Source organism: Ischnura elegans, chromosome 6 (assembly GCF_921293095.1).
Source record: "Ischnura elegans chromosome 6, ioIscEleg1.1, whole genome shotgun sequence".
NCBI lineage: Eukaryota > Metazoa > Arthropoda > Insecta > Odonata > Coenagrionidae > Ischnura > Ischnura elegans.
The window spans coordinates 25,440,164-25,468,159 of record NC_060251.1 but is presented as its reverse complement, the minus strand read 5'-3'; the positions used below and the strand labels follow the sequence as shown (position 1 = coordinate 25,468,159).

The 27,996-nt window shown below is 39.6% G+C and overlaps 2 protein-coding genes across 6 annotated transcripts in view; one reads left to right on the top strand and one right to left on the bottom strand.

Moving 5' to 3' along the window:
- Window positions 1-24,439, bottom strand: part of LOC124160202 (lipid storage droplets surface-binding protein 2-like) — a 38,924-nt gene extending 14,485 nt beyond the window's left edge. For 3 of the 4 annotated variants that reach the window (XM_046535986.1, XM_046535988.1, XM_046535987.1), the window contains exons 1-2: window positions 24,215-24,439; window positions 2,637-2,768 (exon numbers count right to left, since the gene is read on the bottom strand). In XM_046535986.1, coding sequence (XP_046391942.1) covers window positions 2,637-2,768; window positions 24,215-24,424 — 342 coding nt within the window. In that variant the 5' untranslated portion in view covers window positions 24,425-24,439. Of the gene's footprint in view, window positions 1-2,636; window positions 2,769-4,888; window positions 5,027-24,214 lie in introns of those variants that run through there. The other variant, XM_046535990.1, reaches the window with a different exon arrangement.
- The window catches only part of LOC124160201 (probable E3 ubiquitin-protein ligase HERC4), a 56,087-nt gene continuing 40,802 nt past the window's right edge, over window positions 12,712-27,996 (top strand). Inside the window, exon 1 of one of the 2 annotated variants that reach the window (XM_046535983.1) lies at window positions 12,712-12,841. In XM_046535983.1, the coding sequence (XP_046391939.1) occupies window positions 12,771-12,841 (71 nt within the window). In that variant the 5' untranslated portion in view covers window positions 12,712-12,770. Of the gene's footprint in view, window positions 12,842-14,994; window positions 15,087-27,996 lie in introns of those variants that run through there. The other variant, XM_046535982.1, reaches the window with a different exon arrangement.

Genomic DNA, 27,996 nt, shown 5'->3' with positions numbered 1-27,996 from the left:
TATGTTTTAGTAATCAGAAAAATGGATGATAACGTTACCACTCGTTCGAATAGTACACCTGAAATTCATCTACATCTACATAATGCCCCGCAAGCCGCCTAAAAGGCGTGTGGCATGGGGTGTTAGGACACCAGCCTTTTTTTAGGACACCAAAAATTGATGCTCATGGAATTTTTTAAGACAAATTATTGCTATACGTCGGCGGCAAATCGAGTTGTAAAAGAAACTTTTAATACTGGAGGATAACGATCGTAAGCTGTGCTGTTGACATTAGAGTAAGCTGTGCTCTTGAATTTGGCAACACCGAATTAACGGAGAAGGTAGTCCTATCCGTCCTACGGTACGAATTCACAGCAAAACAGTCTGCACACAATCCACATGTGAGATCGCGAATCGGTTCCGCTGCCAACACACACACAAACTATAACCTATTTCAATAATATAGGTAAATCCATAAACAATATACTAGCATATACCATAAAAATATAGTGGGAAATAGGCAAATACTCTCATCAAAAACTGGATGTCACTATCACATTCTTATATTCATCACGTACAACTTACAATAACAGAACTCGTTATGATGAATACAACTATTTATTCACTGATTTAAACCCTTAAATTAGCCCACACAAGTGACTTTTCTCACTACTATTCGTTGAAATAATGGAATAACAAACTTCACTCACAGTTTTTATTTCAATAGCGTGATCGTGAAATGTCATATCTACGGTGAACAACGGAGATTAGCACGCCACTGACAATTTTTACACTACTGTTAGACATTTATCGATAGCGTAATAGCACTTTTTACAATTCAATCACGATGGAACACTGATAACTCTTGGCCGATATTTTTCAACCTTGTCAAACTTTGTGCATTACAACCACTGGCACTGTGATTATTAGTAGTAGCTTAACGGGAGATGTCACGTTGAAAATAACACTATTTTGGCACAAAAATGTTCCTAGATGTCTCCAATCAGCGAGCAAAAGTTGCACTGACTGGAATTCACCCCATAATACAAGCACATACAGTCCTAAACGACGAATTCTCCGGTACCTACGAATAAACGGATGAAGTTATGGTATATAAAAGCTAAGCGGACATTAGTAAACATCAAAATCGTTCTAATTACATACTTAAATGAATGATATGCCGTCGATAACATCAACTTACAATTAACGTATCCCCCGTCCAATGGCCGTGGCTCAGACTCCTACAAGGATGTTATTTAGGTATTATAAAATTTTTGGTTTAACTGCTCCAGTTTTATATTTTATGCCCGTACTCAGATATTAATATTATAAATAATGCAAAATATGAGGGCTTCCAAGCCTCTATCGTCGGATATTTATCTCTAAATATAAAATAATCAACACGTATAACAAACGAAGCTCTCACAACTGCTGGCAACTATTACAAACAATCACAACAATAGCTTCGCGTGATGTTTAGGCACCTTTGACGTCATCGAGGCTTCGTCGGCAGTGGCTTGGGGGGTGAGGGAGTTTTTCCCGCGCTTTAAAATTCGTTATATTTGTCATTAATTATCTCGCAAAGGAAAACTCAGATTTACATGCGGTTTTCTTTGTTGCATTCAGAAAATAATTTTCTGTCCGCCTGTGAAATAAAAAAAATTCATGCAAGTTCCCCATTAGCGTTTGAGCGATAACTTTTTATTTCCATGTTTCATTTACTCCCGATCTAATGATCGTATAATGAGCAAAACGTTATTACGGACACAATTGCTTATTGTTGGTCTCCGGCCCTACTAAGTCAGAATTAACTTGTGAAACAGGCTGAATAAGTTTAACGCAGCTATACCCATCATTAACTAAAAAAAAAATATTATGCTCTATATATTTCACGGACCAAGTTACATATTTTAAAGAGTACGACCAAGATCAATAACTTGCCACCATTAACAATTACGAACGAGTATTCTGGGGAAAATTAAATTTCAGCCCTAACGTAACATTTTTAACAATAAAAACACTGCGGGCAGCGGCATAATTTAAACAATTCACAGTATTGACACGGGAATCCCTGCTTTTTGAACCAATTCTATCAACAACTATCCGTATTACCTCATGCTAGAAACCTCTCAAAATAGTTTCCGATGTTATTACACGAAATGCAAAAATGTATCTGTGTATTAAATGAGATACAAATGCGTTGCGAATTTGTTCTGTGACGTCTAAACTAACGTTAACTGCAAATCTAATATCGATAGCGAATAAGTCAATGCTTCAAATGATCTCATTAGTCTTTTCTAGCATTTACTGAACCATCATCGGCCATGTGGTTGGGTAGCTCACAGTGGCTGATACATAGGGAGGCGAAGGGGGCGCGCGCCCCCCCTTGCGGGGCCGCCTTCACTGCCGCAAATTGCAGAACCACATGTCTTGTATATGTGTATAATAATTTTAAATAAAAATTTCTTAAACTTTACATTTAACTTGATTAGTTTTCATCACAATAAAAGTATAGGTAGCTCAAAATATCTTTTGCGGCCCCCCCCCCTTTCTGAGTGTTTTCTGAATCCGCTACTGGTTGCGCTCAATCGCCGAAATACTTTCCGCACTGATGATATCCGCTACCATCATTGCTCACGTACACACATTGACCTCACCTTCACTTTGCCGTAGAGTCCGGAGGCCACACCCCACGCAGACTCCACTATCGGGATCTTCGATATCCGGCTCACCGACTCCATGCGACGGAGACTGGGCCCGTCCACTGGCTGCCTGTTCTGATCCTGCATCTGGAAATTAAGTTATAAATGCCAATCAGCACAATTGCACCAATAGCATAATCCATAAATGGGCTTCTATAAGTTTGTACTAGTAAAAAATCTAACTATTGAGAAATGAAGTTAGATGAAGACTTATTTACCTGAATCAGGCAAACTAATCCTCACGTTTAAATTTAAATGGCTACAAAACACTGCATTTTCACAGAAGGCAAAACTTCTAGCGATTCTACAATCTGTAAGGGGCATCGTTCGTTTACATGAGTCTTATTTATGTGACAAGATAACTAAGTTACAAATAAATAGTAGTGAACAGCCTATTGTCTAAGTTAGTTGTGTATACAGTTTCATTAAGGAACATAAAATTGTTTATCCTCAATAGCTTGCGAAGAATTTCTCAAATTACAACAGATCTTTCTCCTAACCGCGAACTCACTCCTGTTCCTTAGAGAGTATACCTTAACATCTAAAAATTTAATTCGAGAAAAACTTTCCAAGCAGACTTTCAATTATTATGCATTATGGATATAAATGTAATTTGTCAGTCAGATGATCATTCGATTCGCGATAATTATGTTGAGTAGTATCAATAATCCCTCTTGAGAAGTTTCAAACATTTAAGGTGAGAGTACGAATTGATAAAATCATGAGGTTATTCAAAACCCAATGTTAAATCATTACGCAGTTGTATAGTCCACGATTCGTGTTTCTATGTGTAACGTGGGAGCTCTATGTTAATCTCTTAAATACTGTGCAATGCATTCACTTCTTGATGACGAGGGACGTTATGGACGGTTTACATAGACATCAATGGATCACTTTACCGGCTTGACACATGAGAAAATTTTTATTAAGTTTATACGCTACGAAAACCTCTAGGCAGCCGATGCTTCATGGTAGCCTCTCGATAAACCCTTACGTTCGAACATGTCGGTTAAATGGCACCCGTATTTGCTAGAGAACTGAGAAATGCTTCGTTTCTTTCAAATTTCAACTATTCGCACGTCTATTCTTACAGGCTTGGTTACTAGGCAGACTAACCCATACGAACCTATTACCTATATAAAACGAGTAATGCTCTCATAAGTTTTTTCAGTTGAGTTTGAGTAAGGCGTCCGCATTAGAATTATCCGAATAGTGTCATCCATGGCAAATCACGTAAAGTTTTTTAAATCTATTCGGGTGAGATGCAATTAAGATTTCGAGTTACGAGAAAGAGAATGAAAACGCCGATGTGCCCTAAGAAAGAATGACAACATGGTCTCTCGATACCATTAAAAATGCAAGTCACTTAAGATCGAGGATTATACCATTAAGAGCCATTATCCAATGATTAATTGACAATATCAAGAGCAGTGGCCTCACTAGAACAACGCTTTAGTATACAGAGTTTCGATTGCAAAAGAAAGGCTCTCATCCGAAGAGTTCCAGACGTCTACGGTGCCATAGCATGCATTTCTTTCTTATTCACGCAGAGAAGGGATGAAATAGACAACTCGACTTTGAACCCGGATCCAATCTAACTGAACCTCTCGGAAAGGCAAATTTCGAATATATCTAGCCAACACTGCCAGACGTCTACTTAACGATGTACACTCATATTTCCAAAATATAGAATAAATGAGCGGTATACTCAACGAGTGAGAAATTCCTACATTTACAATATACATAAAGAATATTATAATTTGATAAGATAATGTCCTAGAAATACTTTCTGATAACATTGATACATATTAATACCAGTTTTCAATTAAGCCCGGAAACCACAATCAAAAAAATCGGAAAAACATGCCAGTGCACGAGAAACAAGCACTGACGTACTTTACTTCAAGAAGTATTAACATCCACCAATATTGAAACTGTCTTGGAAGTAAGTCGATCGCCTAACACATGAATTCCGAGGATATTCCGAACGCAACACCGTCAGAGCACTTCACTGTTCTATATCTAACACGTGTCGTAAGAGGAAGAACACCGCATTATATCACACAAATTAATAAAAAATAATGAAATACTACTATTATTTAAGCAAGAGCCCTAATTGAATCAATGCAAGAATAATATACACCACAGTAAATGAGAGAAGTCTAAATTAAATTTGATCACAGAGAATAATGTCACACTTCCCCTACCTTTCCGCAAAACAGACGTCTTTCACAGTCGGCGGCTATCGCGAGAATGCCTCGTATTTCAGCCCCTTCTCGTCTTTCAGCACGTAATCCTCCGGTAAGCTGCTTCGCCAGCGACTGAATGACTCGGAACAGACCATTTTTCTAGGGGGTGGTCTCCATATATATATGCTTTCTCCCCGCCTCTTCCCACCCCCTGCCCCATCCCCTATCACTCAGGTCGAAGGGTAAAATGCGTTGCACTGGGAATTGAACGAGGGAAATGAGGAGAGGGCGGGAGGGGGTATGTTTTCCCTTGGAAAGAGGAGTTTAGCTCACCGTGGTCGTCTTTGAGTCACGATTCCGCGACCTCTAGGGTGCAAAGCCTCCCTCACCCCATTTCGTCGAATTCACCCCAATTCGACCAGCCTCATTGAGTGTGGGGTAAAGTCCTCGCATGCCAAACCGAAGGTCGCGGGTTCGGGTCCCGTCTAGTGGGATCGGATGGGAACTCTGTCGTGAACTCGGATGGGAATCTCCGTCAGACCGTAGATTGAAAAATAGACTGAACCTTTTCGATAAATTCAAGAGCAGTGTCTTTTCTAACGAAGTTAGCCATATCTTACGGACGCCAACATACTGCGGAAGATCAGATCATATTAGACTATAGAGCAGATAGATTCAGAATTTCTTTTTTTCCACGATCAATAAGAGATTATAACGGCAGCGATAGAACTCATAACTAGATTAGATGACTTGTAGTGTAGCCTACTAACCTATGTAAAACTTAATGCATGTTTCTTAATTTTATTATTATTTCTAACAGCATATGGTGGGATAATTTGGTAGTATGCTTGAAGTTTTTTGGACTGTGTGGTGTGCATGTGGGAGTCCAATTGCATGCTGCCCCCTGCCAGACACCCTAGAGGTGGCTCTCAGGGTATTATATAGTTGTAGATGTAGTATGGGGCCTGGATGTTTATGATCGTCCAACGTTGTTAATCGTTAGATACCCCTTTTTTAAGGGCCTCGTATCAGCTTTTTTCGGGCAGTGAATATAATTAAAAATATGTATTAGATTCACGCCATCATCTTTCGCTTATAACTTCAGGGCAGGCTCAAATCACTCCTCTCGTTCCATGCATTTTCCAGGGATAGTGATGATATTGGAATTAATGACGCACCCCTTGAGAGGGGAGAACCTTTTCATTCTCCCTACTGCTATTCACTAATGCGATACTTATATTAAATTGGTAATCCACGATCACATTATGAACGAAGAAGTGCTGGACATGCTGGGTGAGGAGAGGCATCTTCTAGATGAGATACGGAGGAGATCGAAGGTATGGATAGAGCGAGTAATTCGCGGGGAGGGTGTTAAAAATAGAATCGGAGGATAAAATGTTGGGTAAAGTAGGGATAGGAAGGAAGATGTAGGAATTTTAAATAGAATACTAGAGAGCAGGCCTAATTTTGAATTGAAAAGAGAAGTCCATGGAGGGAGGGGAGACTGCCAGAATACTTCTAGAATACTCCTCGGCAATCTGCCTTAATCGGTGAAATACTTTGTTAATAGTAATCATAATTATTGCAATTTTTATATTAATTTTATATGACTAATCATAGGATGCAAAAATGAAATTTTTGAAGCGGGGGACTGGACACTGCCGAAATCTCGAAAGAACCGAAATTTGTCTTTTAGTCTTTTAATGATAAGCCACTATCGCATATTTGTTTCTACATCTTGTTTGGCTACTCATCTTCTGCATGGATTAAATAACCAATACGACCAGCTATTCATTCGAAATACACTGATAAAAATAATACTTTGGTTGCACTTCTTTGCAAAAGATGTGGGAGCTGACGGTTCCCCCAATTCAAATTTCTGGACAATAATCACTGCCTCCTCAGATTGAATGTGCGCAAGGAACTCAAAATGGTTGCGCAGTAACCAAAATCTGAGGCCAACAGAGGAAACTTCGATATTGTTACGGGACATGAAATAAGTCAGTAAATGAAATGTTTTTGGACATATACGTATCCTTCTTCTCCCTTTCACTTTTCGGCTGAATCTCGGAAGTTCAGCTCGCTCGTAACTCGAAATAAATGTTAAACCATATCGAACTATTGAATGATTCCGCAAAGATATCAGTAGTGGTCTCATAATGATGGACACTGGAGCAAGAAGACGGTGCAAACAGTGATTTCGAAGGATACGCGGAACGGAAAAGTTGTATGCCATCAATTAAGTTATATAGAAACAAACGAGCTTTAATTTTATGTACTTATTTATTCAATTTTACTAAATAAGTCCGGCATCTAGAATGTAAAAAATTACCTTCGCGCTTACATACTGATTTAAAATTTTTGTAACGCTGCTGAAAATTTTGAGAAATTTGACACTCGCACGGGAATCACATTGGGCTTTTCACAGGAAGGACACATAAGTATGAGATTGCATCATCAAAGGCTCGCCCACTTTGAGAAGGAAAGGGATCCCAGGAAATCCAAGCAAAGAGGCTGATGAGGGTGAGATAAAGTTTGAAGCTTGCCATTTTATGTTTTTTTAACCTTAGTCATCCAGGATTAGGCAAGATAGACGAAAACGTCGTTCAGTTTTCGTCCATCTTGCCTAGTCCTAAATCTTGTCTGAAAGTTGTCATGTGGAACGTCAAATCGCCGGGAAAGCAAAACTAAAAGAAATGAAAAACTTCTGAGAATACATGAAAGTGGTATATGAGAGAGTAAAAATATTGTAAAGTGGAATTGCAATTATTACATTCTTGACGAGGTTAAAGATGTATTGCAAGCAATTATGCAAGAGAGAAGTACGTTTGCTAGTCTGAGAATTGCCATTTTCGGTCAACTTGAGGTCCGGCAGCATATCTTTGAATTCAAATTAGTTGAGCATTTCAAATGATTTATCGAGAGAGGAAGAATTTATTATCAAACTCTCCTGAGATTGTGTTGAAATAACTCTCTACTCAATACTCCCACCAACACACATTTTCATATGAATGCATTATCTTCGACGTATTACGTCACTAACTTATCTACATATGTCATACCCGTCTTTCCTTTGCTGCTCTTCCCGACCAAGTGTCTTTTGGAGATTGTCTTTGACAAAGCATTATGTCGGATTATTTATAGAGATTTTAGAAGACTTCTTTACTATCCCATTCTTCTTAAAACCACCCCACTACTCACTCTGTCGATCACTATTACATCGTTTTCTATGGCTACACATTTCGGGTGCTTCCACCCTTGAATTCTCAACGAATAAATATTTTTCGATGGATGTGTTTTAACGTAAATACTAAAATAACAGTCAAATGCATTTACAACATTTATTTTGTACAATTAAACTCATCTCGCTTAACCCTTTAAAGACCGAACTAACTTACCATCTGATTTTTATTATTTTTTGCATATCTTATTTGTTTTACAACCTATTAAGAGATATCATTATAAAAAACTCGAACAAAAATTTTTTCAAGCATGTTCCCAAATGGGAACTCTCCTAAAAATTACGCTTTTGCTTGGAAAATAAATATACATTTGACCAAAAAACTAAGTTTAACAACGTAATACATATTGATCTTTTGAATAAATGAGCATTTGTTGCTGGAGAGCGAGTGTAGGGAAAAATATGGAATAAACCGCATACTCACTACAGAGGTGATGAAAATAACCAATTTTGAAAAGCTATAATTAACGACCAATGTATACACAAGTGATGCGATTCACTTTTTAAAAATTTCCAATCTTTATTTGCATAACAAAAAGCTATAAAAGTAATCACAGATAAGGAATAAATATAATTTTCATGAATTTTTATAAATCTTTTCCGTAATGGGAACATTGGACTGTAAACGGTTAATGAAATTTTCCTACTAACGTAACTCGCGTCGCGTACCGCGTACTTTTTGTACTGGCGGTTTTTCTCAGATGTAACAGCTGTGCCACACCGTACCTGAGACAATTAAGTAAACTGTGCTGTTTTGAAGAGAACATTAGTTTGGCGGAAAAGCTTTCGATGGTTATTACATTGATTCCCCAACGGGAATTGACGAGTATTCGTGTGGGTCCAGCCAAAACAAAGAAAATCGCAAGGTAAGGTACAGAACTCCTACGGTTGCAGTTCTCGTATTATAAGCTTCGCGTTCGGAAACCATACTCTGCCGATGAAAGCCTTTTATTCGGTCATCGCCTCAACAATTTCGAGTCATGCAACTTGCGTTTACTTTACGATTTGCCCTTGGACGGGGTGTGGCAGACTGCATGCCATGCAAAGCAAATTAAACACCTCTGTGTTACCTGGCGAAAGTCCTGCGTTTTCTCTGGACTTTTTCCCCGCATATTCGTTAACACGAATCCATTTTAAGAACTACTTTATAAATAAGAGGGAATTGACCTGAAATCGCTGGTACCTACCAACCGACTGGAAAAATTACTGAGAAATTAAACCACTATTTTACCAGAGAGCTATAATTATCTAGGGTAATACGCACCTATCAATTATTGAAAAACATAAAAAAACAGCTCTTTTTAGCCGAATTCAAATAGTTTAAGTTTTGACATGACTAAAAATATTCCCCTCTCTTTCTTTCATGACATCCTTTCCAATATGTCCTAAATTATCTTCCGCCAAAGGTTGGTTTCATGGAACACAACGCTCCGATCGTTGAAGGGAAGGTGGAAGGGAAAAACAGCAGAGGTTGGATGAGATATATTGAGCGTGTGATGAAGGTTATAAATAAAATAATTATGTAGGTGTTAAATGATAAGATGATGGGATAATTGAGCGGAGAGCTGCGTCAAACCAATCCTAGGAACAATGAGTTTTAATGATGATTTTGCTCCAATAGGGTAGTTTCCTTCATCAAAGAAAACGAAAGGTATTGATTGCGAATCGTCACCCACCATTATTGTATTCAAAATATAAAAATTATTTGATTTAAGAATTCCCAGTTTAGACGAATGGTCAATTTTAACTGCATTTGAAAAAGGCCAGATTGGCGCCCATGCGATGCCACTCCACGTGACGTCACAGGGACCTAGTTTCTATACGAGTAGATGGGAGTTTTACATCGTCAGATATTACCAATGCATGCATGAGGCACAGAGCTCAGGGAAACATGTCTTTATAATCACCTTTTAAAACTGGCTAAGGTCGGAAAGTTTTCTTCGTTTGATAAGGTATTAATAATCCTTATTTAAGCCAAGCGCTACCTGCTAGCAGGGTACTCTGCTACCTGCTAGCATCCTGCGTCGTATCAGCGCTCAAAGCCTCGCCTCAAGGTCTTCTCACACGGCTGCAGCGGTAACCAGAATGACGTCACTCGGGCTTTTCCCAGCATTCATACTTAGCCGTCGCGTTTTAGCGCGCTTGAAAATTTTCACTTTTCAATTAATCGCGAAAAATAGATATCCTCATTTAAAAGTTTGAAAGCATGAAATGCGTAGTCCATGAGTAATAATCTTTCGATTTAGGCAATAAAAATAATAGGAAACCACCCTGTTAGCAGACATCCTTGCTTCTCACTATTTTTGAATGAATTTTCTTCTTTATTTTATATTAATTTGAATAAATATTGCTTTATTGAAGCCACAAACGCTGCCCTCCCTCCTCTCTTTTGCCGCAAACCCAGCATCACGGTTATGAGCATCTCATTATCTCGTAGCATGTACTCGCTCCATCCTCAACCTCTGCCTCCCTCGCATCTCCTATTGAAGTTTCCTTTCCTCACCTTTCATGTTCATTTTCCCTTTTCCTCTACGTCTCTCACCATCACACGGTAAACATTCATAGACGATCGCTATTTATACAGGCTGTCCCACAGGTCGTGTGTCATTTTTTACCTCATAATTTTAGTAACTTTGCATCGAGCAATATTCATGAAAATTGGCAAACTTATGGGGAAAGGTCCTAAGTTTTGTTGAGTGTAAGAAACATTTTACAATTTTGACCTTTTAACCTCACAATGTGGGTCCAAACCAAAAATTTGAATTTGCCTTATGGGGTTTCAATGTTAAAAAAATCGAGATAAAAAAGCCTGAATTCCTAAGAATTGACATCTAGGTCAACGAAGTTCTGACTTTTTTCTATATAGATTTTTAGCATTAGAGAACATTGAAGGCAAATTAAAATTTTTGGTTCGGACCCACATTGTGAGGTTAAAAGGTCAAAATTGTAAAAATTTTCTTGCCCTCAACAAAACTTAGGACCTTTCCCCAAAAGTGTGCATATTTTCATGAATATTAATTGATGCAAAGTTACTAAAATAGGAGGTCAAAAATGACATATGACCTGTGGGACAGTCTGTACATTACATTCATCGTGTTGCTGAAAGACTACGGCTTATTTTTAGAGGAAAAATATGACGAAAATTGTAGAATATTTTAATTCACTTGTGCGCTCCACACTGGCAATCTATATTCGACCATATTTTCAACACTCATGTCATTATCAAGGTATTAAATGAAACGTGCAAAATGAATTTTATTTGCCTATGCTGTGGTCCCAAAAAGTTTGGCAGGAAACGTTAAAAAACGGGAAATAATTCTAAATTTCATTTCTTGGCCTTAAGTCTAATTCCAAAATGTTAAATTCACGGTTAGCCTTGGCTTTCGGTCATTTCGCAGCCACCCTGAGCGCTTCTGTACACAATTCACCCTAGGGTGGGGCATGGTAGCTGTCGCGTCGACTAATCATCATGAACCGCTCTTAAGCCCGCATGACACTTCCAAATTTATTGGCCAATCGATTGGATATTGGATTGGGGTCCAATTGACACACACCAATTTCTAGTCCAATATCCTTTTCACAATATTGGACACACAATTTATTGCCCAATTTGTAATTTAGAACCGGTTATATTTTCTCGCGGCCAATCTCCAATCAGAAGTCAGTTTTGTTGACTCCTAGTGGCCAAAACAAGAAGCTTTTCGCAAAACATCAGGTTTGGCTGTAAAAACATTGGTTTTGTTGGCAAAATTCGCTTGAACTTTCTAAAATGTGGACGAAACAAGTTGTTTCATTGCTGATTAAAGCGTACAAATCACACGAATGCTTATGCAACGTAAAATCATCGAAATACAATGACGTTCTTTAGCGGGAAATTAGAACACTATTTCGGCCAATATTGCTGTAAATATTGATACGTTGCATACGGTACGTAACGCCCAATATTTTCAACAATATTGCGCGCCGATTTATTGGCCAATAAATTGGAAAGTGTCATACGGGCTTTATTGAGTGCGCCAGTCTTTTGAAAAGTGTGGCGAAACGTTTGCTTACTGGCGCACAGGGTTCTAACGTTTGCTTTGACGAGAAGAAGAACTCTCCATCTGTCGGTGACTCATATATATACTACGTTCTTTGCATATTTCATTTTAGTATCTCAAGCCATGTTCGGTGTTAATAAATATCCAGTGTGAAGCGTGCAAAGTGAATTTTATTTCTCTATACCGTGGTTTTACATTGTTAAGTCACGATACTTAAACAGTTGCCATGTTATACGGCTCTAATCGATAGCATTTTGATCATCATTGGGAGGTGTTACATCATCTGTCATCGCACGCGTCGCCCGTGACCATCTCTTCCACAGCGCACTCCAAGCACAACTGCAGTCTGACTGCCCTAGTCAACCGGAGGCCCTTGAGTCGCTTCGATTGCGGTATGGGAAGCGGGATAACTTTAGAGGCGAGGTTAAAAACGGTCCGATAACAGCGGAGGCGATGAGGTAGCTCGCCACACGGTCTGGTAGGCGAAAAAAACATTCGTTGGCAGCATTCCAAAAGCAAGGACCGGACCGCTGTCGCCGTGTTACCTGTGCTGTGGCTTGCTTGCACCGACTGGGGAATCAAAGCGAATCGCTAAGAAGACAGACATCACTCGAGGAAGATGGAGGATGACTGCGGAAACCAGAAAAGGAAAAGAACCGATGTCGGAGAGGAAACGATTACAAATAAGCGGTAATTATCCTGCAGATAATGAGAACCCAAGGGGGGTCCCTACTAGATTAAAACGCACCGAAACCCAGTGCCTACATCAACTGATAAGCCCACGCACCCGGGGAGGGGAGTGGAATGGGAAGGGAAAAGGATGGAGGCGCCGCAATTCTCCTTTAGGTATCACACTCGACAGGCTTTGCTGTATGTGTAGTGTAAATATCTCGAAGTAACTCGGTGATCCTTTTTTTATAATCCTACATGAACACAAAATTTGGACGAAAAACAGGGTCCGCCATTTTGTATCGTATCGGCCACAAATACTGCAACTGAGTCATGAAAGTGGACAAGAATTAACAATTATTAACCGCTTAATAATATTGTACATTTTTTTGCTGTTGAATAACGACAGAAGGTGTGGCATTAATTTTAACATGCTGAATTTTGAAAAATTCACTGCGGGCAATTTTTGCGAAATTTGTTCAACTTTGAGGCCAAGTAATTTGTTTAAAAAAGTAACCTATGAAAATCAGCTTGCGTAAAAAATGCAATAATGTATATACAATAACTGTGCTTAGTTTCAATTTCCGTACTCAAAAAAATCGTTTTTGAGGTTTTGTTCAGCTTTTTTCGATTTCAGTACACTGTGCGCCGCCGCGATAGGAGCCCGTCAACGCCTCCAGGGTAGGGATGGAAGGGTAGGATAGGGAAATAACCAAGCCGCCATGAAAGACGACAGGGCCCACTATTAGCAAAACCATTATTTGTTATACCAACGATTTTGGAAGATTTTTCTATGAAAGAGAAAATTTCAAAGATCAAATCGTTGGATTAATTATCCTACAATGAGATGCACTCTCCTGACATTTTTTTCATCTCGTTAGGGGACGTCCATTAATTACATGAGGAGATTGCGGCTTTTTTTTTTCGCCCTCTCTCGCTTTGGTGAAATGTCTTGAGATTTGGCTTGACCCCAACCCCTACTCTTGTCTCACCTGAGATTTTTCAAAATGCGTATTTTTAGAGTTAGTGCGTTCAGCTTAGCTCGATTGCGTCAGATTAAAAATGAGCGATTTGCTTAGTTATTTTCATTAACTTTCTCAAACTTCCGCGGAATGGCTTACGTCTCGACCATGGTTTCGTGGCACAGTCGACGTCATCAGGTGAGCAATTGACATAACAAAATGTTAAAATAGCAAAATCAAGGAGGGGAAGTGGAAAAGGAAGGGCCTACAGGCTGATTGGTTGAGATGAGTTATAGATTCCCGACAAATGTATATCTCAATACCATTCTACATATAAAGTACATAAGTATAAAGAAGTGGAATGTATATGACGGGGTAAGAAGCCAATGGGTACAATTGATATATTTTTCTAAATAGAGTTAGAAACAGAAATTAGGTAAAGAAAACAGACTAGATTTACTGGACAAACTATATTTAGTAGTGAATTTGATTTTACATTCAAAGTCAGCACGGAACAGAGACTCACTCATATCCTTTGGTCTCCAAATTTTTTTATATTTATTTTATCGATTTCTGTACCTAACTCTGTTTATAAATAAATCACTTGTACCCCTTGGACTCTCACCCCCTCATATGTTTTTCATTGGTAAACGACAGTAGACAGGAGATAATTGGATATGTATCTCGCCAACGTCATCGATTTGAACAGGGGCCTCCGACTTCGAGTGCAACGACTTTTCCCGATTTTTGCACGAAATGGGTTCGTCACATTCGCAAGACTTCGTTGAATTGCCCTGCACCAATGCAGGTCATGTATCGTTACCGAAACGTATGCCATGCATTTAGTTGAATGGAAGCGTTATTCCCCTAGCACGGCAAATGACCAGCTGACGCGAGGATTGCTTCATTAAACCATTCAATGAAACTTAGTCCATATTCACTCATCGTCTATACTTCCAAGAAGTTTCCTGTTGGACATTGCATGATATGCTTCGTTGTATCTGTTATATGTACAGAAGAGTGAGAATACTGAGTAAATTCTTCTCGGTCTTTCTTGTCGAAAGCTTATCCCGAACCCTTTTTTTCGCTAGGTTTATCTTCACATTTTATTTTGGTCTTATCAAGAACGTCCGCGGAAACACCGTCAGCGATTCTCGGCTTCGACGCACCAATATTTTGTTGGTTAGCTTTCCTGTTCCGAAGTGTGAGGTACTGAGTCAAGAACAAGCATGTTACGGAGAAAAGCGTCTTGTGGTCACCTGCTGGCGTATTGTTTTAGCGCGAGAAAACCCATCTCCGACGCCGTAAGTACCCGGATATCAAAGTATGCTCTACGAATGCCTATTATTGTTATTTTAATATTGTTTCCTACTTCTCGACCTTTGTTTTATATATGAGTGGATTGGAAGCCAAGGGGTACAAGTGATTTCTCTTTTCTTTGCAGAGTTAGGTACAGAAATTAGGTATAGAAGGCAAACGAGATCAATTAGATACTTAGCAGTGCATTTGATTTTCCACTCGATGTCAGCACAGAACAGAGACTCACTCGTTTCCTTTGGCAACCAGGTTTTTGCGTGTTTATTCTAACAATTAACTTTACCTTACTCTGTTGAGAAAAAAATCACTTGTACCCCTTGGCTTCTAACCAACTCATACATTAAACATATCGCGAATAGATAGTCGGTTTGGCTTATTACAACAATCATCAATGCAACTACCAGCGCGAAAATCCGAGAAAAGTGTATTTATTCTGTTCGCCGGGAAAGTTTTAAATCATACATTCATCAGAGGCAACGTATTAAATATGTTTCTCGAAGGAAGCGAGGCGTTGACAGGTGGAGAGAATTCGAGGGTGAATGCGTCCGAAATGTGGTGCTAAGTACCGAAGAATGATGAAGATAAAACGGATCGACTGAGTCAGTAATAAGGAAGTGCTAAGAAGAGTGGGAGGAAAGTCTTCTAATATCCGGGCCATTTCTGAAATTCACCGTCCACATAAGTTACAGCAATAGGAGCGCAATCTTCGATGAATTCTCGTCTTATCACTTTGGATTGTGTTATCCTTTGATTCGCAGTGTGTCATAGAAGTAGACATAGAAATAAGGAAACAATTCATCAGATCATTGGCGTACTCAGCGAGATAAGGGGGGCGGCTTCCCCCCCCCTCCTAGACTTCATGGGCGTACCCAGCGAGGGGCAGCTGCCCCCCATAGAAGCAAAAATCGCAGAAGTCTTTCAGAAAAATCTGTACTGAATTGAAATCAAAGTATTCAACAAATTTTCTTTAAACCCACGAAAAATGATATGCATTAGTATAAGATATGTAACTAAAATAAAACTATTTTTTCAAATGTCACAACTTGGCTTGCCCACCCCCTAGACCATGGCTTGCCCCCTCCTTACTTATAATCTTGGGTACGCCCTTGCATCAGGTGCTACAAATGGAGCGTGTTGGGGAGCAGTTGCAGCTAAGGGAGCGAGGTTTGTGCATTAAAAAGTCCAGAGTGGGAGCATTCGAAATGCGGTGCTACCGAAGAATGATGAAGATAAAATGGATCGACCATGCAAGTAAAGAGAAATTGCTAAGAGGAGTGGAAGAAAAGATATGTCTTCTAAAAACCTTGAAGAGAAGGCGGGACAACTTAGTTGGCCCTTTTGTGAGGCATGAAAGGCTGATGATAACAATCGTAGATGGACATGTGGAAGGGAAGAAAGGCAAGGGATGACCCGAATGAGTGACAAAGCTCAGGTTAAGAAGGATGTGAAAGAAAAGAAATACGTCGCAATGAAAAGGCTGTAGGATACGAGCAGGGGTGCCGGCTTATAAAAAATATTGGGGGGGGCCAATCCGGGGGCCTTTCCCGGGAAATTTTATAAAGAGTGAGTTTTAAAGTTTTTTAAAGCATTTTAGATGCCATCTGATCAACATTAGGAACCTGAAAACTCGATTCTCGACAACTAGACACTCAAGAGATAATCATAAAGCCTTACACATTTTTGCTTCACCCCCCATAACGAATTTTTGGGGGGGCTCAGGCCCCCTCAAGCCCCATGGAGTCGGCGCCACTGGATACGAGAGAGGAATGCAGAGCTGCGTTAAACCAATCTTAGGATTGTTGTCATATGATGATGATGATATTTAACTAATGTGGAATCTTTTATGTTTTAGTGTGTATCTTTATACTAAAACAGTCCTGCATCTAGAATGTAAAAAAATTACCTTCGAGATTATACTGAGTTAAAATTTTTGACAAGTCTATTCTACTTGCCCGGAAATTTTTTAAAGCGGAATCCAATCGAGAAGAATCGACTCCTACGAGTATTTTTCCCGTGAATACTCTGGCAAAGATAGGGTAACCAGCCTACTTTTAGAGGTTGAATCATCTTTCTCTTTCTCCTCGTTCTCTCGCTCCGAAAGCGACGACCTTAGATTATAATTAAATGGAAAGTTCGCGCTGACAATGTGGCATATTTACACCGATAATATTAACCTAATTTGGAATATTTTATGTTTTAGCAGTTTTAGTGTGTTTAAATTTACTCAATCAGTCCTATGAAAATTTAGGAAGGCATTGGGACGAAATCTTCCCGGTTTTCCCTCCAATTCATGATTCATCTACATCTACTTATATTACCTACTGCCTCAATAGACTTTTTAGGACACCAGCCGTTTAAAAATAAAAAGTAAATGCGCTAAAGAAGTTCTCATTTATTGAAGTCATTTCAGTTCGGGGGGATAAAATTCCCATATCTATTCGCTCGGCAAAATATCTTCCTTAATTTATCGTTTCTATCGGACCTGGAAATGTAGTCGGTTTCTAATATAATGTTCTATTTGTCACTCTGAAAGATGTACATTCTAAATTTCTCAAGGAATCCAAGCCTAGCGTGCAGCCTCCGAGCCTCTAGCGGCTTCCAGCCTACTTCGTCATTCGTTTAACAACTACGAGCGCTCGTACGTGGTGGTTTCTGTAGGCCCTCGGCAGTTTTTGACGAATCGGGCGGCTTTTCTTTCTATTTCACGAATCAATTCTTTCTGCACCGGAAGCCATGTTCGCTGCATATCGAAGGCAAGGCAGGTCGGTGCGAAAACGATTTGAATTTACGATTTATGCTGAAACCTACTCCTCAATTGGTAAAAATTTGAAGCTAATATTATACCCAACCGTTAAAAAGTAACGGAGTTGAAACTGCGGTTCTTCACGTGTTCCGTGGAAAGTTCAAATAACAATAAACTCATCAATGAAACAAGATAGTTCACAAGTCATTGATTGTGACCCTTGCCCTCCGCCGCCGCCAGCCTCGGAGGCGGCAGGGTATGAAGTCCTCGCCTGCCAAACCGAAGGTCGCGGGTTCGAGTCCCGCCTGAGTAAGTTATCCTTATCCAGGGCATGGGAGTGTGTGAATGTTCTTCATTGTTAATTGTTCATTCCCCATTGTAAAGGCCGTAAATGTGCTGTTTATGGGGTACTGGAAATAAATACATAAATAAAATAGTTGGATGAAATCACTGATAGAATTTTTTGAACTATTAGGATTACATCGTTCTCAAAAAATTTTGGAGGATATTATTACCAGCTGAAGTTTAACAAATCTTACCGTTACTCGAACTCGTAATACGATAGAAACTATTAAAAGTGCGAGAAAAAGATTAGCGATTGCTCCTGAGATGGACGGTGGGAAAGCAGAAGTCCTGCTTTCATAATGCCAAGCTAAAGATACCCTTGGACATCCTCTTCGGTTATCATGATTACAAAATCCAATGAAGTTGGCATTCTCGAGAAATGACTTCATTCAGAGGGCAAGGGTCACAATCAATGACTCGTGAAATAGTTGGTATTTGTATTTTGCTCTGTGAACCTAAATGAAAGTGAATGTTTTTTTTTGGAAGTCTGCGACTTTTTCCTTTCTCCCTTTTCATCATTTATAAGAATTTTGTTAAACTGTAAACCTGAATTGTAAACTTTATTAGCGAGTACGACGTGCAAAACATCTTCCAGAACCAGATGATGGTTTAATGAATCAAAATCATTCAGTGGCGTAGCCAGGAATTTCATCCGGTGGGGTCCAAAACCGGAGGGGGGGGGGGGGAATTTTTGAAAAAAATGGTACTAAGTAATGGGTTTTAAACTAATTTTAACACTTTTCATAATAGAAACCAAATCCTTGGCGACCTTCAAAATGATAGCATTATCGACCGATCAATCAGTTTAGAATAAAGTAGTCTGGAAGTGAAAGGAAATTCTTCACTAAATTTCCTTCGTGTCATTAGAAATTTAGTGAAGCAATTACAATTCTTTTCCTGACTTCGTTCGTAAAAAGCCGCGGTCTTTTGAGTCCGATAAATGGTAGCCACGCGTAAACTTTTTCCAAGAAATTATCTATCCATAGGTAGATTCAATGTGATGAAGGGACGTATTATTATTAATGTATATCCCAAACTAGAAATGTCTAGTAATTATACATGCTACAAATTATTATGTAAGAAAACTCATTTTTTCATTTAATACTTATAGAAAATGTTAATACACTGTAGACACCGTGTACGTAAACAGTCGGCGAACGTAGAAATAAATTGCCTTTCGTTTCATGTTTATTTTTTCGCAATCGATCTCTAAGTTACCGAGATTAAACTCTTAAACTTAAGGGCCACACATTTTTGCAAGGCCAAAATGAAAATTACTCTTAATGATTGTCGACATTACGGAAAATTATGGTGTCCAAGGTCAATAATTTGTTTTGTCATTGCCGGAATCACAAAACGCATGCATATATAAAAAACGTATCGTACCATTCAGGATTAGCCGCCAACCTCTAGGTATTAAATCCCAAACGTATTGTCGTCCTTGACTGCGAAACTGAAATATCGCGGGCTCGAGTCTCTCCTGGGTACGTTGCCCTTATTGAGGGTGGGTGTTATTGATAGTCCAATGTTGTTATTCGTCAGTCTCCATTTGTAAAGGCCTTGAATGCGATGTTTTCGGGGCGGTGAATATAAATAAGAAAATAAAACTATCGCATTGACCTCTGAAAAACCTAGGCAGGGTACGGGCGTGCGCTTTGAACTGAAGGATCAAAGACTCCGATTTTGATTCAATGCCTGGGTATTTTTTTCCACGACTGTTTGTGATTTTCACTACGCCTGCTTTGTTGACGCACGTCCAAAATTCAAGTGTTTCAAACTCAAGCGAGTAAACATTGTGATGCGGGTTAAAGGATGTAGCTCCTCGGGAAGCTCCTCCTTAGTCACGCTATCCTGAATTACTGAGAAGAGAAGCGAAATTCAACCAAATCTATCGATTCGGCGCCCTTATTTGGCTGCTCAACCTTTTTGGCCTGTGCGTCACGAAATCAGGACAAAAATAAATCGCAAGAACATCACCTTATTACTACATACTAGTTTGACTGTCTCACTCAGTGCTTCAATCCTTAATATTTTATTTAATCATTCCCATACCACTGATAGCAGCGCTTATTGGCCTTTTAAATCGGTGTTTTTAACAAGATAACAATTACACGTGCACGAAAAAATATGTCCTATATGGGGTCAACCTACCCTGGCGGGACTCTAACCCACGACCTCTTATTTGGTATGCGAGGACTTTGCCGCCACCGAGGCCGGCGGATTGGTGAAGGTAGATCTTACCTTCAACTAAGCCACAGGCATACCTACAGGGTTTACTTCAAGTTGACATTTCATTTTATGTCCCCACCTCGTTCTTCCAGAGGTTTTTTTCGGAGGTGTCCGAAGGCTTCACTTAGTATTGAACCGGAGACCCCTTAGTAGCCAAGATATAAACCACCACGTTCCTCCGTTGTTAATATGCTTATGCCAAAAGTGAATTAAAAACAGGTTATATAAAGGTCGTACAGCTAGACAGAGTTCATAAAAAAATAATTGAATATCCTGTTCGCTTAGTGATATGTATAAACATTAAGCAACATGTACTAATATTAAGAGAATATTTAAGGGACGTAGGCGTGATCTAATTTCTTGAATCTTCGTAGTGTCGGCCAGAGAATTTGCTTGATGGATGAAATGAATAAGATGGGACAAATCTTTAACTGATAATAGAAAAGCGTAAATAGCCAAGAAGAAAACATTCGACGTTGATGTTCGTGTATGACACCTTCTGACTCGATTGTTTCATCATTTCTGATAGATTTGAAACGCGATATTTTCAACTTTATGTCAACGGAAGAGCAGGTTAGAATAACGGCGGCAAGATCCGCAACAAAGCGGCACGATACATCAGATCAATTGTTCCAGATGTTCCTCCTCAAATGCGCAGTCAAAAGAAAATATGTATTTGATGCTAAATTATTGTTTGAAATTTAATAAATAATAAAGCATCGAATGTGATCCATCAACGCTAAAAATGAAAATGAATGTAGCTACATGTTACGCATATCAGTCAATGAACATGATATAAAATAAGGTAACCTGCTAATTAGCTTTCAGTAAAAGTTTCCTAAGTAATTAATACCCGAATGCCTACTTAAAATACTGGATATCGAGAGTAAAGTGGCCGAAACTGGTTCTCAATGAATTTACACAACCATCAACACTATTTTAAGAGTAGTATGAGTTGATCTGTCCACTGGCGCTGCGATATTTGGGGGATAAACCCCCCCCCCCAGAGCTCAGAAATTTTTTAAAGTTTAATCCATTTTACTTAATTGGATTGATATTACTAATAGAATAGTGTAAGATTAATAAAAATATCCCTCAGAAAGTCGTAAAACTCACCATTTTGAACCATTTATCTGAAAATTCCGCAATTTATTAATCTCGTACCTACCACTTATCCTGGTGGGTATTCCATACCCCCACACACCCCGGTATTAGTTGCACCTAAGCCCCCCCCCCCCAGCCTTAATTCCTAGCTGCGCCCCTAGATCTGTCAATAGCCAGGATTAGAGAGGATTTCATCTCCATTCGGATAGTCCATCTTCGGAAAATTTCAAGAAAAGTGTTTTAAATAAACTATATGTACCAGCTGTTTGAACTGACTCGACTTTTGAGGGACCTACTTTTTATTTCAACCAGTTGTTCCTAATCAGGGGTCCTACTTTTTTTAGAAGGAAAATACAAAACAAAAACTCTCACTGAGAGAGAGTCTTGTCGCTTTTCAACATGGTTCCTTGCAGTTTTAGATGACAAAAGAAGGCATCACGTATTGGCTGAAAATATAGGTCTTCTATCTTCGTATGAAAACAATGTGACCTCCGGCACTTAATCCTTCACTTTCCACTCATTTACTTAGTGTTTAAATTAATGTTATGATGCTTGACGTCGGTCTTATATCGTTAGAAAACAACTCGAAACATATCTTCATATAATCTATGTTTAATAAGTATTTTTAGAGATGTATAGTTATGTAAAATGTTTATTCACAAAAATAAAGGATCAATCGCTGCAATTGTTTTTCGAGTATCGCACTTCTCAATGTGTTAGATAACCCACTGAAGAAGGCACATCACTCCTGCTCGAATAGCTGTATTTATTCTATTTTCCTGACGTATTATCTGTGTAAAAAGTACTATCATCTTCATATATTCAGGGCAAGTATAGAAGACCATCGTTAACCTTTACGTGTACATCAAGCAAGGAAATCTTATCTATAAAAATATGCTTGGGCAAAATTTTCAGACTTTAGATACACTTAAACGTTGATGTCTTCGCAGATAATAGGCTTTCACCGCGTGGGATTTGAGCACTCGATCTGAGGACGCCGGTTGGAATACTGGCGAAACTGCCGTCATCAACAAACTCTACGCGATGAAATCCAGAAACCATGGAGACATCGGCAAATCAACGCCGCGCCGCGGAAAACTACGAGTCAACAGGCAAACGTTGGCAAGGGTCAGCTACATATATATTCTGAACAGTTCGGAATGGTAGCGTAAGGTTTAAACGAGTAATGCGCCAGGAAAAAAAGACAAAATACGACTAGTTGAGCGCGAGAGATACATCATCTCAAGGCAATCAATTTGGGTGGTATTTGAAAATCTCGTTATCCAGCTACTGATTCATAATTAAGAATGAATGGGAGAGCGTGGACCAGCCCCGATGGACAATCTACGATAAAACAGCACTGGAATTGAAAGTATTCCGGCCTGCCGGCAGGCACGCCCCAGAAGTCGGGTGCACCTTATATATAAGACTACGGACATTTTTCTTCTACCCATCGCGAGGGTCTGGACTTTTGGAAGATACGGATTTAGGGTTAGTGATGTAGGCGCATGACGAATACTACAGGGTTAGGATAAGTTCGGAGGGTTTAAGATGGGAGAATATTGAACCTACATAGGGGCAGCCTGAGACACCACTAACTAAACCTGGAAGATAATGTTATTTGGAAATTAGTAAGCCATCTCATGAGAATAGGCAAGGTGACCAAGACTTACATTCGGCTGCTAATCATTGCATAAAAATCATAATAAATATTAAACACAGGCACCTAATCGTCCTATGCATAATGAGTAACTATCTGTTTAGAGCTGTTACCAAAGTCTGGAACTAGTATTACAATGAACTGAATAAAAAACCACATAGTTAAATGGAATTACTGACCGGACCTTCTGAACTATTAGGATTTGATCTTTCCAATTAATTTTTGAGGAGACAATTTCCAGGTGACGTTAAACCAATTTGGCCGACACTGGAACTCATAATGCGATATAAACTATTAAAATTGTGAGACAAATATAGTCGATTGCTGTTGGGTTTCATGGCGGGAAAACGGAAAGCCTGCCTTCACGGAGCGCGCTAAAGATACCCTACGATATTCTCTTCGGTTATCACGATTACGGAAATGGAATAAAATCGACATTCTCTAGAAAGTAATAAGCGAGTAATCCGTATTGTAAACATAATAAATATTAAACTCCGGCAATTAACATCGTACCTCAGCTTGAGTTAATCCGTCTTAAGTTGTAATTTAAGTAAAAATACGTTAATAAAGTTAAAGTGACGCCACAAATTATTCTTAGTGCTCGAAAAAGTATTGAATTAAATTATATTATTAGAATTTTCCTCTTTCTCAGCGCCCCTCTGAGCACAGCATCTCCGGAAAGAAAAACTTATTTCTAGCCATCGGTAGCCTAGTTAGTAGCGCAGTTGGCTGCTAATCGAGAGATCCCGAGTTCAAATCCTGGGTGAAGTCTTCGGACACTCCATATCTAAATCCTCGAAAAGTGACACGTGGCTCAGGAAGTGGCTTCCCCATCTTAAAAATTGCGAAGTTCACACGCCCGTGGCCTAGTCCGGGGTTACCTCTACCCGCACCTAACTATCCAACCTTCGGATTGAATCACTGAATAATAGTAATGTACCTAGTTTGTGTCTCTTTCATTAGATACAAACTAATTTATGCGAAAATGATCGAAAGATCTCTTTTTTCGGACGAAACAATTGAATGGCACTCACCTTGTACGTCATTCTTCCAATTGCGATCCTTTTCACTCGTCTGCTCTGCCTTCTCGACTGGTTGGAGTGCATATGCTGCATCGCCGGACGTTCGATGCCGGACCTCTTTCTCTCGAAGCAGATCAAAAGCCAAAGGGTGAAGTCTGGAGATTGGAGGGTCGGGTCGCGGGGGGTGAATGGAGGGGGTTGATGGGATGCGGTCTTCGCCATGGAAGCTCGAGGAATTGGTTTGTTGGGAAAAAAGAGCGAGAGGTGTTTTTCTGTGGTTGTCTGTGTGTATGTGGTTCTCGGCCAGGTTGCGTAACGAGGGAATTTCTCGCGTGGAAAAAAGGAGAAAAGGGACAGAGAAGACGACTGCCGACTCCACGAGTCCAAGTCGAGGTCACGTTGGGGGAAGGAAGTACATGTATAAGCTGAATGACATATCGTTGATGCTGGCGAGCGATTGATGGTTCTCCTTTGCAGGGCGCAGCGAAGAATTAAGGCTAGAGGGGGTTTTAGGCACAAATAATACTTAGGGGTGTGGGGGTATTGAATACCCACCAGGGTAAGCAGGAGTTGCGAGGGCCCTCCTTTAGAAAATTTTAAGAATAATGGTTCAAAATGGCGAGTTTTACGGCCTTCTGATGGATATTTGATAAATCCTTACACTATTCTATAAGCAATACTGATAGAAATAAGTTAAATGGATTAAACTTAAAAAATTCTCTGAGCTCTGGGGGGGGGGGGTGTTAACCCCCAAAACCCCACCTCGCTGCGCCACTGCTCCTTTGTGGTACGGGTTCTGGCTTTCCGAACAAATTTTGGTGGTGCATTCCTCGTTTACATTGGGAGCGTCCAAGGAAACTTCGTACAGGAGGGGCCGGGCTATCCCTGAGAAGCTTAATTTTCTTAGCCACTTTGGGCATATTTTGATGGAATAAAGATATACAATCTTTGTAATTCTCCACTGATTTTTACTAGGTACGACGCGTTTCACAGAGAAGAAGACTGCCGACTCCACGAGCTGGAGTCGAGGTCACGTTGGGGGAAGGAAGTACATGTACGCTGAATGACATATCGTTGATGTTGGAGAGCGATTAATGGTTCTCCTTTGTGCTAGGGGTTCTGGCTTTCCGAACAAATTTTGGTGGTGCATTCCTCGTTTAAATTTGAAGCGTCCAAGGAAACTACATACAGGAGGGGCCGGGCTATCCCGGAGAAGCTTAATTTTCTTAGCCACTTTGTGCATATTTTGATGGAATAAAGATATACAATCTTTGTAAATCTCCACTGATTTTCACCAGGTACGACGCGTTTCGTTCGATTTTAAGGCCGTTTTACATGGGGCACGGAATTGCGTAGGTTAGAACTGCATTAATTTCTAAAATGGCGTGGAATTGCGCGAATGCATGAACGAAATTAGAACGGGGTATTTTGCCATCTCACGTCCACGCATTCTCTCATGCGTTCTAGCAAGTTACCGCTTTACACGACGCAATTTTGACAGCGCCTTCGTACACACGTCAGATTTTGCAAGAACTTGCCCCGTGTAAAACGGCCTTCAGAGTGCGAAATCATCGAAAAACCTAAGCGGCGTAGAAAAACCTATTACCCTTTTTACTTCATAATTCCTAGCCCTCCTGAAGTGACCGGGCGCACAAGTCTCTGAACTTGGTCCTGGTCCTCAAGAGATTATCCTCATAGGGTCCACCATGGCACCCTAACCATTTCTCGGAATATCCTGTAAGGTGCTTAAAGCTTACTGCTGTACCTATATCTGTAGTGCTTAATATAAAAAAATAAAAATTGCATTCATACTCATTAAGAAATCATGTTTTTACTATGAGTATATTATTGATACATATTTAAGATTCGATCAAAATGGTATGTATGCCTGTATAATTTTATTTAGTATTTATGTAATTCTGCCAAGACTATTATGTACTGTATTGTCGTAATACAATCTATACATACATTGTCGTAATACCTTCCACCAGGGACATGAAACTTTGGGCCTGGAAGGATACACTGTATGACTTTATCCTAGTAAGTGGTCTAATTTTTAATGAAGGGAGTACCAGTCTTTATTATTTTTTAACGTTAATAATTTTGTCGTTACCTAATCATTTTTTTAAATCTGTTACCGCTCAAATTTCTACGAAAATCTCGAGGAAAAAGTTTTTGGTTTTATCTTGTATTAATGAAAGTAAAAGGTTTTTTTCGATGTATTTCATATTTCAGTACTAACATTCTCGAAAAGTGTTAAGTTTCTTATCTGCTGCGTTTGTCGCATTAAGTTCCCTCGACATTCAGATATGCCATCGTCGGCATTTTTTTTCAAAAGCTACCGGCCTTTCTCAAAAGGTTTAAGTCCTTTGGAGTCAAAGTATTTATAGAACTAGCTCCGAGCTGAGCTTGAAATTTTTGTGGGCGGGATAGCTCACAAGGGGCCTGGTGTCATAGCCCCTGTGTATTTTAATCGTCATATGATTCACTCTATAACTTTGGGCTATTTATTCAGGGAGTTTTTGCATCTTCAGTCACAACGGATTTTATTTAACTCTCATTTTATGAGCGTATCCTCCTGGGAGCGGCTTTTGAGTGAAGGGCAGTCCCTAGGATAATGCATACACGCTTCCAGGAAACGGAGGGTCCGGAAAATATGGAGAATTCAGGGCGTAGGTGTTACAATACTATATTAGCCAAAAATTCAAAATCGTCTAACCTTTAAATATGCAAGTTTTCCTGAAGCCGTTATACCTAATATGAAATGAGGCCAAAAATTGGAGGAAAGTTTCAAATATGAGTAATCATATTATTTAAGTGAGGCGATTAGGAAAGGAAGGGTTCTTGCCGAATCTCACCCTTCCTCTCGGAGTTGGGACGTCTCAGCAAATACCACGTATTTTTTTTCGCAAAACACAGTGCAAATGGACTTAGCCTCCCCTCTCCCACCACCTTACCACCAGCCTTGAGTATCAACGGAGAAAAATGGCATATATAGTGATCGTAAAAAAACACCTAAGGTGAAAATTCCCTGCTTAAATTTTATTTTACTTGACCGAGATTGGGACCTGGATCTTCCGATTTTCGGTCAGGTATGCTTCCTTCTTTCACAAAATCAAGCAAATCGGGAGGTCCAGGTTCGAGGTCCGGACAAGTGAAAACATTTTTAGCAGCGAATTTCCTCCTCTGGTGTTTATATCCTTGCACTCGTACGCGTGACCGATAGTAAATTATTTTGTTTTTAAAATACTTGGAAAAAGGTCATATAGCTGTTTACAATATCCTCCTTGAAAATTCTCTGTTCATTCCTGAAATGGGAGATAGTTCATCTCTGACCATGCCACGGTTATTCTGAGCCTAGTATTCTTTGGAGCTTTTGCGCTGCGTCAATACGGTGGTTTCCTATTATATTTTTATTGCCTTAATCGAAAGATTATTACTCCTGGAGTACGTATTTCACGTTTTTAGATTTTTATATGACGATATCTATTTTTCGCGATTAAATGAAAAGTGAAAATTTTCAAGCGCGCGAAAACGCGACGGCTAAATATGAATGCTGGGAAAAAACCCGTGTGACATCATTCTGGTTCTCGCTTCCGCCTTGTGAGGTGACCTTGGAGCGAGGATATTGTGCGCCGCTGCGATGCTGGCTGCTAACAGGTAGAAGAGTACCCTGCTAGCAGGTAGCGCTTGGCTTAAATTAGGATTATTAATACCTTATCAAACGAAGGAAACTTTCCGACCTTAGGCAGTTTTAATAGGTGATTATTAAGACATGTTTCCGTGAGCTCTGT